Consider the following 13,353-nt stretch of genomic DNA (forward strand, 5'->3'; position numbering starts at 1 on the left):
TTCCAAAATGTAAAAGCGGTGAAGGTATACATTTCAAATGACTTAAATAACTACAATGAAAATTTAAATGTCCATTTAAATAAAGCTTAAAAACAATCGACGAAATAAAACGTGCAATAAATTAAAAATTGAAAAAGTTGGATATACTTTCTTATATTTTTCAGCGAAAATATTTTTAAAATTTTCTCCGTATAATTGGTATTATTATATTGGTATTATTATATTGGTATTATTAGCTTGAATAGCTCACTTAAAATTTTTCTACCAGTAATTAAGCAAACTTGTTGAAAAGTATTTGTAATTAGTGCCATGACGAACAGATAATATAGAGCTATTTACGTACATGCAAACGAAGTATAATCTATCGGTTGTTGAAAAGGATGAGTACGGATTTTCATTGTTAAAAATTGTGAAACAGATATTTCGGGACTTCTTATTTTATGGAAGGCAAGTTCAGAAGATACGGCAGATCTGGGATCATTTGATAAAGCTGGTGTCCGATAGATAATGGCTTACTTTTGAAACGAATAAAACAACTTAATCAAAACGTAACATATCTAAGGTAAAGATCGACAAAATTGGATTAACTAAATGATATTGAATATGAGTCACTTCTGAAATGAAAAAAAAATGAATTCCTTTTTTGTGAGTGGACATTTAACGTAACGTAACGTAACATAACGTCAGTGAGATGTCTAAGACGTCACGTAGTTTCGAGCAGGTGTCCCAGCATTTCAAGTGCCCCATCCACCTGGGGAAGCTGAGGGATCCCCGCCGACTGCCGTGTGAACACACGCTCTGTAAGGACTGTCTCAAGGTAAAAGTCAACAGTTTTAATTGTTTTAAAGCGGCACTCTCAAATATTGACCGTTTTGACTTTTGTATTTTTTGTCTTGGAAAGAGCCATTTTTTGTGTACATGTCTGGAAACCAGTGGAGACTGCTGACAAAAAATCGAATCGCAGTTTATCAGATTTATGTTCGAAATTGATGTTTTATGACTTAAGGCGTTACTAACGCGTTAAGATAAGTAGTTTTACCATACAATTGAGATCTGTGCTATTGTGAATTATCTAAATTGACTGGATTGAAGTAAATGATACCAAAATCAACTGATTCTGAGACAAAAATTAAAATAAAAGTCAAAATTATCAATCTGTGACAGTGCAGCTTTAATGGGACTCCGATATCGAATATAATTAGTGCGAGTTAAATGTGAACAAATTCATTGTTCCATATAATGAAACTACATCAACGAGCTGTATTGCTTGTATTTATTTAAAAATAACACAGAAAATGCTCCGTTTGGCCGAAAAGCATTAGTAACGCTATTGAACATGAAATTACTTTAAAAATAATAAAGTTTAATAACAATCGTTGCAAACTGATGTTCTTTTAGGCTGCTTTAGACGCTGAAAACTGGCGATTCACGGTTTTGATTTTCACTCAACAGGCTGTAAAAGTTGCAAATTACGATACAATTTAAGCATTCTTATAAAGAATTTAATCATTCTATTAACAACGTATATATGCTGTTTTTATATAAAAGACAAATATGCATTGACTGTGACAAGTTATAATTTCAAACCTTTCAAACCTTTTAAACATTTATACCTCTTCTGTGCATCAGGGGGCAATTTCAAAAAACGTCTTAGCAATAGATTGAAATAAGCGTCATAGGGCGAATCGTTCAGAACCTTGTTAAAGCTCACAACGTGATTAACGACATTGTTGTTAACTATTAAACGTGTTTTTTTTATGATGATCTCACATATTTGAGTAAAAAACAAGTAAAACAATTGTCTCGAATCTTGTTAGAAATACCGTAGATCACAAGTGTATCAACTAAACTTCAAGAGCAATATTGATTTGAAAGTTAACAACAATGACGTCAACAGCGTTGTTTATGCACCAGTCATTTGTAACCACTGCCCCCCCCCCAGGTCCGGGGAATAGCGGGGACTTTGACTTTCGGTCCAGCCAACCCCGGCTAAAATCCCCTGATGGTTAAATACCCGCCAAATGCCCCCCCCCGCACCCAAGGTTCCTGAGGGTAGGCCCATTCCCCGCTATATTGTGTGCGACACTGCGGGGCCACCTGAAAGGTAAAAACACGGCCCATTTCCCCGGCTATCCCCGGTATACCCCCGGACCTGGGGCCGTGGTTACAATTGACTGGTGCATTACTTTAACATAGTTCTGAACCATCGGCCCATAGTTTCATTACTTTGCTACTTATAAGAGTGATTTGACCTGATGCTTGTATTAAAAATGAACACAAGGTTGCAATAATCATTTCTGTATTCCACCAGGGCCTGATAAGGTCCGCCTTAAAGCGAGAGGACCTAAGCGGGGTGTTCGAATGTCCTGAGTGCCGCCAACGTCATGCCATCCCGACGACGGAAACGGAAGACTGGGCAGACTGGTTCCCGGTAGACGCATTCTGTGTCATTCAGCTGCAGACGCTCGCCAGGTTCCAGGACTCGCAAGTTTGTGAGGTACTTAATGACCGCTCTTGAGGGTTTCCAAAACTGGATATTGAGTGCAGCTGTTATGCTCAAGACTGTGCGAAATTGTCAGTCCTTAAAGCTCATGTTTTAATCTCTTTAGTTCAAGACTCATTCCTGAATGAGAATTTGAATGTTAACTGTTGTTGGCCTTATACTGATCACAATCGCTCTATTCGTCGTCGTCATCATTATTACTCTTAGACTCCGAAAAAAAACTTGTATATTTTCTGTCCTCAATGAAAATGAAGCGTGCAATATTCTATAACGTTCACTCACTCCATTTTGGGTATTGGTTTGCGTGACGAAATCGATTTATTTATTTCAGACATGACGTCATACTTAATGATGGAATTATCTGAGTTTCAGCAATAACCGATAACTCGATTATTGTGGATGCATTATCAGATTAAACACACTTATCCCTTTGTAAGCTGTCGCTCCCTTGGAATAAATTCATTTACTTTCAATATACCAATTCGTTATACACGTGCCACAATAAAAAACATGTTTCGTTTGTTTCCTCAGATCCACGAAGACAAGTTCAAAGAGTACTACTGTTTTCACCACCGTGACCTCTTCTGCCCCGACTGTATTATCTCGAAGCACACGAACACCCCCTGCTACGCGCGCAACTGCCAGGATGCCGTCAGTGACGTCAAAAAACACGTGGCGGACCTGCTCGGGCAGCTCAGACTTCAAGGTGAGGCCCGTCATGGGAGAGGGTAAATAGTAGAACAAATACCATGAACTTCTGAAGGCTTGATTAAAAGCATTGTGACAAAACATCCAATCGTTTCAAAGCAGCTCAGACTTCAAGGCGTGGCCCGTCATGGGAGAGGGTAAATAGTAGAACAAATACCATGAACTTCTGAAGGCTTGATTAAAAGCATTGTGACAAAACATCCAATCGTTTCAAAGCAGCTCAGACTTCAAGGCGTGGCCCGTCATGGGAGAGGGTAAATAGTAGAACAAATACCATGAACTTCTGAAGGCTTGATTTAAAGCATTGTGACAAAACATCCAATCGTTTCAAAGCAGCTCAGACTTCAAGGCGTGGCCCGTCCTGGAGGAGAGTGAATAATTTTAAATATTTCAATGAACTTCTGAAGACATAAAAGTTCCATAGATATAAACGTTGATGAATCGTAAATACTGAAATAAATGTAAAACGTTCTGTACCTTGCACTGCAAAAAATAATATATCTTTTTCACCCTGACCGTTATTTTTCTCATACGCTTGCCTAAGAACCCTGTACCAATCTTTGTTTGTATGAGATAATTATTGTAAATGATACCGATCTTGCAGATCTACGCATGCCAAAATGCTGGTTGTGAAATTCAATGACTAATGTCGGGTAACTTGCTACAGAAGACTTGCACGGCATGAACATCATATTGCAGTTATCTCCAATAGTTTAATATGCAGAGAATCAGAGAATCTGTTCTAAAAGGTTACTCCACAAAGATGGTGTACCTCACTTCAAAATAGTCTGCAGTTTAACATCTGATCATTTCGATGTTGCATGCGGTTTTCTGTCTTACATATGATAGTGTTCAAGGGACCACGCGGTGTGTATCGGGACTACACTTCACTTTTAACGGGTTTCTTTTTGGCGAACAAATAAGTGATGTCCACTGTATGTTATGTATTACAGAGGAGCACGCGGTACGGATCGGGAGTTCAAAGGTGGCGGCGGCGCACTCGGACGACCTCCTCCAGAAAGTGTGGGAGGTGGAGCATCTCATCGACCGCTTCCACAAACAAATGAAGAAGAAGTTGAACGAGAGTCGTCAACAGATAGAGGCCGCCACTCGCATCTCACAGGCGGATAAAGACCACCTTAAGGTGACTTACTACATTTCGTATTGTAAATTATTGTCAAACCTGTATTAAGTGGCCACCTTTGTGAAAAGGTCAAATTGGCTGCTTAATACAGGTGGCCACTTAATCCAGGCCTTTGTTTCCGATTCTTTTGCCGGAAGATAAAGAATAGGTAGGTCGGGGTTGTTTTTTTTTTGGGGGGGGGGGGGGTATTATTTTGAGTAAAGCAGTGTCTCGCCATTTTGCCTTTGTACAATTAAGCGCCTTTCCCGTGTAAGAAACTACCAAAAACTATCCAAAACGAGAAGGAAAAAGGGTTTGATTTTTTTGTTGCGCCTGTTCGGATTTTTTGTTGTATCTTAAAAAATAGTTCGCTAGTTAGTCCGTGCTTGTTGTCTTACGCCAAAATGCAGACGATACAATAATATAATTTCCCCTCAATGTGCTGCAGACGACCCAGCAGCTGATCAGTCAGACGAAAAAATTGGTGGAGGACAAGGTGAAGTCGACCAACACCAAGTCACAGGAGGGACAGATGGAGATGCTCAGACTCTGGAAGCCACTCCAGGTGATACAAAAGATAAATTGTTTGCGTTTTTGTTTTCAATTAAAGATATTTTCATAGCCTTGATGACGTCATCGTCGTCTGCTGATTGAGCATTGTGATAAAATTTTAGTGGTAACAGGAACGAACGTTTAAACATTATTGATTTTATGAAACAAAATGTAGTTTATCTATAGATCTCAAATATTATTTCCTTTACAAGCCTCAACACTCTTTAAAAAGAGAATATAACACACTTAACATACCAAATCAAAAAATAGTGTGCTTAGCTTGATCCTGTTAGAAGGGACTTAAGATCTTCGAGAAATTGGGGCCACGGTGTTATCCCTATGAAACGAGTTTATAGTTTTTAGTTACACAATTCTAAATCAAAATGTTGTAATAAATTGTAATAAAGGTTTTTATATAATATATTAGTACCATTGTATTATGCTACGTTAACGACCTTGAGTGCCTTTCAGGATCAAGTCGACCATTTCCAGACGGTGCTGACGGCCGTCGAGAAGAGGCCGTTCTGTGTGAACGTGCAGGCGGACGAACAGTTCTTGGAGCTGATATCCCTCAACCAGGAGCCGGTTGTCGTGCAGAACCAGAGCGCCACCTGGACTCCCCTCAACCCAACGACAGCAAATCGTGTACCAAGCGTCGACTCCTTTAAGAGCCGGCCGTCACAGAGAGACCGGAAGTCGGTCCCGCATTTCAAGAAAAGCCTGGGCCAGTTATCGCCGCGAACAAACGACAATGATACAAGTTTACCGCGAACGAGGTCCAGTTATAGGACGGTTCCTGTTCCCTCAAAGCCACTTCCGTCGGAGTCCAGCAGTCCCCGACATCAGCAGCAACATCCGCCCTCCCGCCAGCAGAGAATCCAGGAGAAGAATCCAACCATACTGCCTCGACTCACAGCCGGCGGACTGACTTCCGGTGAGACGTCAAAAGTTTTCAATATCCGTTCTCTAAAACTAAAGGGTATCAGCCAACAGTCGATTTTCGAATTGCCGTGTGAAGATATCATTGTCATGGACAGCAATATCATAACATTAACGGAGCGAGCAGTTCAGAAATTCTCACTGCGGTACCAGTTCCTGCAAAGCATGGAGCTCCGCGCACCCCTCCGTCTATGCTACACCAGGGACGATACGGGCTACGTCCTGGTGTTGGACAACAGCAACGGCATCTCTCTCGTCTCCACCCACCCCCGCCTCCAGCTGCTGTACAGAATAGAAACGGATCGAGTGTAAGAGTATAATTATATTTACTCTGTTTTTATAATATGCAGCTCTGGGGTGGTATTCAATATTAAACTGAATTTAATCTTATTGTCACGCATTATTGACTTCATTCACTCTATTGGTCGGTAATTAAAAACAAGCAATCCGATTATCTACATCGTTCTTAGATCCAATTAAGACTAATATTGAATACCAGCCCAGATATAAGCTAGTCAATATCAAACGCATCGTACACATTTGGAAAGATAAGATTACAAGTTTTGTTTTGAGTCTGAAATAGTGAATGTCGCAGTAACCGTCTTTCTAACGGGCAATAATCGAGGATTTGCCTCGCTGTAAATCAAATGTCAGCAACAGTAAACTCCCTTAGTATACTCAAATGACGACACCGTAGTTTGGGATAGGTGAGCGATAAAGTGCCTAAAGGTTAATCTTGAAAAACTAAACTCATAGTTTTCTATTACCTAACACATCAGTGCATAAACATATACAAAACATTTGATTGAGTCCTGAATCTCCTGAAACTGTAATGTAGCAAAACGCTCCATCTCGTTGTCGTTGAGACTTTGGGGAATATTTCGAGATAAAAAAAAAAATTAGATATAAAATAAATACAAAACATGCTTAACCCAAAATATTCGAAAACAATCGAAGCGACGTGAAGGTAGTGGCCTAGCGGCGTGAAGTTGGCGGCCTAGCGGTCTATTTTTTCTCTATTTCAAAGCAAATGTTAATACGGTTTTCTTTTGGAAAACAATAATAAAAAAAAAATATATATCAGATTTTTAGGCAGCTTGGTCGAGTTTTGGGTGAAATGCAGATATTCTAAAGGATGTTGATTTGTGAATAGAAACCATAAACGTATCATTGTTTTAGAAGAAAACTCAAAGTATACATGCTTTAAATAGAAACCAATTTTAGGCCGCTGATCCGCTAACTTCACGCCGCTTGGCCGCTAGGCCGCTAAGCCGCTAGGCCGCCAACTTCACGTCGCTAGGCCGCCAACTTCACGCCGCTAGGCCGCTTGGCCGCTAACTTCACGCCGCTAGGCCGCTAACTTCACGCCGCTAGGCCGCTAACTTTACGTATATAAAAATCGACATAACCGGAACATCGGGATAACAGAGTTCGACATAGCGAGTTTTGACTCTTTGGGACCCAATCAAATTGCCTGTTTTACCAACTGTTTTGGATTTCTATTTTTGATTTATATGTCAGGGAATATAACATAGGATTTTATGTGTTTTCATAAGAGCACAAATAATGCCCATTCGAAACTCCTCGGTCATTTTTCTCGAAAACAACCTCGGAAGTATGCCGGTACATCAATAGAAGTAGTTCGTATCTTTTAATTATATCATTAATTAAATGTAGTGTTTTAGCTACTATTTGTTGACCTAAGTTTAAAATGATTACCCAGTGAAGTGTTTTATTGCAAACATAAATAAGATTCCCATGAGTAAATTCATTATATTCAAGTGCTTAATTAAATAACTACGCGATCTACTTGCAGCGAACTTAAACATACCGATTTCTGAGTATGTAAACTGTCCATATTCATCTGAGGTTGTTTTCGAGAAAAATGGCCGAGGAGCTCCGAATGAAATAAGACCCTAAATCACCCATTTATCATCAGAACACCGTGGTTCGAACTGTCGTACCTGTGCTGGTTTACTGACGTTCCGACTTTTTTTTATCACAATTTCATTTCCCCTTAATATCATATATGAATTGAAGGTGTTTAGCAACGAGGAACAGCCAGGCCATTTGTCTGACGGTCTGGTTTGTAAGGTGCGGTTTGTGTTATGGTGTCGCTTAAAGTTTTAGCTAGACTAAATATTTTTTTTCATTCCTCTTTAAACAAGTCATTGTTTACAATCATGCGCATTTTCGTCTGCACTCTTTCGCCTTGCACTTTATCTTCGGTATGCACTCTTTTATCTTGCACTATAACACTCATGTAATACTCAATTATTCATTTTGGCATAGTATCATGACGGCCCGAGCCCATATACAAACGTACAGATAAGATTGCTTTCATGATATTACAGTACTGTATTGAACATTAATATCAAAGCTCGGTGTACTATTATCTTTATCGACTCCAGGTTCCTTTCTCCCCACTGTCCCCCTGTTAGCCGTTTTTTTAACTGTTGTATTGCTTATCTTAAAATATGAAAGGGCTTGCTAAACACCACATAAACATGTCATTATGCGTCTCTTTGAACGTGTCCTTGCATTGTAAGTGTCCTTGTTCATGTCATGTGCACTTGTACTTCTACTTAGTTTCTCCTTGTATTGGTACGTGTCCCTGTACGAGTCCGTGTACTTCGCTTTGTTCGTGTATTTGTTGGTGTCTTGGTACTTGTTATTACACTTATCCTTGTAATTGTCCTTGTACGTGTCCTTGTTCTTGTCTTTGTCCTTGTACGTGTCCTTGTTCTTGTCTTTGTCCTTGTACGTATCCCTGTTCTTGTCGTTGTCCTTGTAGGTATCCCTGTTCTTGTCTTTGTTCTTGTACGTGTCCTTGTTCTTGTCTTTGTCCTTGTACGTGTCCTTGTTCTTGTATTTGTCCTTGTACGTGTCCTTGTTCTTGTCTCTGTCCTTGTACATGTCCCTGTTTTTGTCTTTGCCCTTGTACGTGCCCTTGTTCTTGTTTTTGTTCTTGTACGTGTCCTTGTTCTTGTCTTTGTCCTTTACGTGTCCTTGTTCTTGTCTTTGTTCTTGTACGTGCCCTTGTTCTTGTCTCTGTCCTTGAACGTTTCCTTGTTCTTGTCTCTATCCTTGTACATGTCCTTGTTCTTGTCTTTGTCGTTGTACATGTCCTTGTTCTTGTACGTGTCCTTGTCCGTGTCCTTGTCTCTGTCCTTGAACGTGTCCTTGTTCTTGTCTTTGAATATGTCCTTGTTCTTGTCTTTGTCCTTGAACGTGTCCTTGTTCTTGTCTTTGTCCTTGAACGTGTCCTTGTTCTTGTCTTTGTTTTTGTACGTGTCCCTGTTCTTGTCTTTGTCCTTGAACGTGTCCTTGAACGTGTCCTTGTTCTTGTACGTGTCTTTGTTTCTGTCTCTGTCCTTGAACGTGTCCTTGTTCTTGTCTCTGTCCTTGTTCATGTCCTTGTTCTTGTCTTTGTCATTGTACATGTCTTTGTTCTTGTACGTGTCCTTGTTCTTGTCTTTGTCCTTGTACGTGTCCTTGTTCTTGTCTCTGTCCTTGTTCATGTCTTTGTTCTTGTCTTTGTCATTGTACATGTCTTTGTCCTTGTACGTGTCCTTGTTCTTATCTTTGTCCTTGTACATGTCCTTGTTCTTGTCTTTGTCTTTGTACGTGTCCTTGTTCTTGTCTTTGTCCTTGTACGTGTCCTTGTTCTTGTCTCTGTCCTTGAACGTGTCCTTGTTCTTGTCTCTGTCCTTGTTCATGTCCTTGTTCTTGTCTTTGTCATTGTACGTGTCCTTGTTCTTGTCTTTGTCATTGTACATGTCCTTGTTCTTGTCTTTGTCCTTGTACGTGTCCTAGTTCTTGTCTCTGTCCTTGTACGTGTCCTTGTTCTTGTCTTTGTCCTTGTACGTGTCATTGTTCTTGTCTTTGTCCTTGTACGTGTCCTTGTTCTTGTCTTTGTCCTTGTACGTGTCCTTGTTCTTGTCTCTGTCCTTGAACGTGTCCTTGTTCTTGTCTCTGTCCTTGTTCATGTCCTTGTTCTTGTCTTTGTCATTGTACGTATCCTTGTTCTTGTCTTTGTCATTGTACATGTCCTTGTTCTTGTCTTTGTCCTTGTACGTGTCCTTGTTCTTGTCTTTGTCCTTGTACGCGTCCTTGTTCTTGTCTTTGTCCTTGTACGTGTCCTTGTTCTTGTCTTTGTCATTGTACATGTCCTTGTTCTTGTCTCTGTTCTTGTACGTGTCCTTGTTCTTGTCTTTGTCCTTGTACGTGTCCTTGTTCTCGTCTCTGTTCTTGTTCGTATCCCTGTTCTTGTCTCTGTCCTTGTACGTGTCCTTGTTCTTGTCTTTGTCCTTGAACGTGTCCTTGTTCTTGTCTCTGTCCTTGTACGTGTCCTTGTTCTTGTCTCTGTTCTTGTACGTGTCCTTGTTCTTGTCTCTGTCCTTGTTCGTGTCCTTGTTCTTGTCTTTGTCCTTGAACGTGTCCTTGTTCTTGTCTCTGTCCTTGTACGTGTCCTTGTTCTTGTCTTTGTCCTTGTACGTGTCCTTGTTTTTGTCTTTGTCCTTGAACGTGTCCTTCTTGTTGTCTTTGTCCTTGTACGTGTTTTTGTTCTTGTTTTTGTCTGTGTCCTTGTACTTCTTCCTCAACGTGATCTTTTACTTATGCATACAAAAGTTGTATTGGTGTTTCCATTTTCAATCACCTTCCTAAACCGTGTTGAGTCACATAGACCTTGATGACGTATTGCACAAAAAAGTAATTTCATGCGTACACGTTCACATACAAGTTGTGTTTCGTAACCTGTCTGATCTCTAGTGGTTGGTGTTCCTTGTCCTTTTAATTGACAGTGTTCTAAATCTGAACGGCTAATAATAGTTACACAACAGTTGGCAATAATAGTTTCGTTCAATCCTCATCATCTATTTATCTTATGGTTAAGGTATCTTTTCCGTTCTTTATGTGAACGCGTAGTATGAGTAACACAAATACATTCGGAACATCTTGCCCATTTTCCATCGAAAACAACTTCGGATGTATATGGACGCTTTGCAATGTCAGAAATCTTAATTATTTATTCTTTAAAACACATCACTGGCAATCAATTTAAACTTAGTAGTACAAAATACACTCTAAAACATAACTATTCATTTATACTCTTATCTAAAAAAAATGTACGGTCTACTTCTATTGAAGTACCGGCATACATCCGAGGTTGTTTTCGATGGAAAATGGACGAGGAGTTCCAAATAACACAATTGTTTACTATAATAGTAACGTTCCATCAATTCCAGATACACCGGCGTGTGCCACATGCGGACCACTATGACGGAGGATGCCTACGGGCGCTGCATGTACCACGTGCATCTTGCGTTGACGCACGTATGGAACAGGGAAGACTGCGTTGACGTCATGGTCGTGACGTATGAGAAACGTGCCGTCACACTTGGCCTCATTGAAGAGATCACGCTCAAGCCTGCCAAGGTTCTCAGCTGCAACTTTTTATTAGATGTTTACAAAAAATTTAATACTCTTTAAGTTATCCATCTTGCTTTCGTCGTTGTCATCACAGAAATATCCGTTGTCTTTTGTTTAAACTTTATTTATTTAACATTGATTTTGATGAAAATTATACTAACTTATTCTAAATCACTCTCGTTGACGCGATGTTGAACGAGATTGTGGGCTTGTGTTTGTTGTTGTGAAAACCGTTGTGGTCGGAGAAAACTGCATTTGTCCGGCTTGAGGACCAAAACCCAACCCAGGCTGTGAATCTAACCCGGAACGCGTTGGTAAAGGACAAGTGCGCTTACCACTGCGCTAACCGGAAAACCACCGTTCTTGTATCGCTATCGTATCGCTCACATCAATGCGATATTGACTTTTCGATCTATGTAAAACTGAGCACCTAAAACGTGCATTTCTCATATTAACACTAAATTGTTTTATTTTCTTGTCCGAATAGGTTAAAACAATATGTGGCAGCAATGACGATGCGTGTTTAAAGAACATGAACGCCATCTGTACCGCACCTGAGAACCGCAAAATCCTAATTGGCGCGCAGTCCGGTGTCGTCTGCTTGAGCCGAGACGGTGACATCATCTGGTCGTACCAAACGTCACACTCCGTGTGCAGCGTTGACTCGCGACGCGGCCTGATCTACGCCGTTGTTGAGAAGGAAAAACGCGTGTTTATTCTCGACCAGCACGGGAACAGCATGGTAGATACAATATTTCCAACCGGCTGCACCGTCACGCGCCCCAGTCGTGTATCCGTGGGGAAGACCTCCCTCATTGTCCGGGAGTTTGTTGACAATGACCAACACGGCCTGAAAAGCATGGTTCATGTGTTTAACTTATCGTTTTAAATGCAATGGAAAACAAATATTATATGACCTATCTTATAAACAGTCATTTACATGAAGACTTCACATTCTAATTGAATAAAACTCACTCTCAAGTATTAAATTATTAAAGACAGAGGTATGCGCGTTGCTGTACATATACGTTTTGTCCTTGGAAACAGGCGTTCCAAGTTTCATTTCAATATCTTGAACTGTTTTTGATTTATGGCAAAGGTTATAGTGTTTTTCATAACGCCGCCGACGACGCCACCGCTGCCATCGACGACACAAAGAGTATTACATTAACCCGCCTTCATTTCATCGAAAAACAGACGAGCCAATGTGTTCGTAAAACAATAAAACAATAGTCATGAATTGAATTGAATTTAGTTGAACATTAGTTGTAAAAAACAGGTATCCAAGCGCTTTATTTCTTATTACAATTAAGCACCTTTACATAAGATAACACGATACAATTTTGTTGTCATCGGAAAAGTACATAATATACACAGCATTTGTTACATTTTATCACACTATATATGTTTTTATCATTATTGAATTAAAATGATATTTTTTCGGTCGTTAAATTCCTTTGTCTTATTGATTGTATATTGCTTAAGTTTCAATGTTTGTACAATTTTACACTCCTGTTTTTTTTTTAATTATCTTTAATATGTTTGATGGCATTGGTAAAGCAAATATTTATTGTTATGTTTTAATGTAGCTGTTTTAATATCCTAACACGTTCCTTAATAAAACAGGTAAACAATCTCTCCTTTTTTAAGGTGTTCCCATTGTTAAGAATTAATTTAACACCGAAATATTGTTATAAATAACATTTGAATTTGAGTGTGCATAAAATGATTACAGTGACACACCTGCCATATATCGTGTACTTAGGTTAAATACACTTAAAACATAGCCAACTTAGAAACAAAATCGAGTTTTGCTTAAGCTTAGAAAAATGAAATGGACTCGATCGATGTATTCTGCTGCCAACGAACCCCAAACTTTACAACCATAACGATGTATTGAAGAAACACATGCATCAACCGAGCTTACCATTATTATAATTATAATAATAACAACAGTGAAGAAATTTTTACAGTTTTGGCAAGTCAAAGAAGGAGCAGTTATTTGTCTGATAGCCTATAACTTTGGACATGGTAATGAGTATCGTCCTTAAATACGATACCAGAAGGAGTTATTTCTGTGAAGTTTAAACAGATA

The 13,353-nt window shown here is 39.6% G+C and overlaps 1 protein-coding gene across 1 annotated transcript; it reads left to right on the plus strand.

Moving 5' to 3' along the window:
* Nucleotides 1–152: 152 nt before the first annotated feature.
* Nucleotides 153–12,875, plus strand: LOC128209353 (RING finger protein nhl-1-like). The gene is made up of 8 exons (XM_052913361.1): nucleotides 153–817; nucleotides 2,312–2,497; nucleotides 3,035–3,209; nucleotides 4,165–4,355; nucleotides 4,783–4,899; nucleotides 5,358–6,133; nucleotides 11,075–11,264; nucleotides 11,746–12,875. The coding sequence occupies exons 1-8, from the start codon at nucleotides 692–694 to the stop codon at nucleotides 12,145–12,147; spliced, it is 2,163 nt and encodes a 720-aa protein (XP_052769321.1). The 5' UTR covers nucleotides 153–691; the 3' UTR covers nucleotides 12,148–12,875.
* Nucleotides 12,876–13,353: the final 478 nt, after the last annotated feature.

Source organism: Mya arenaria, chromosome 11 (genome assembly GCF_026914265.1).
Source record: "Mya arenaria isolate MELC-2E11 chromosome 11, ASM2691426v1".
Taxonomy (NCBI): Eukaryota; Metazoa; Mollusca; class Bivalvia; order Myida; family Myidae; genus Mya; species Mya arenaria.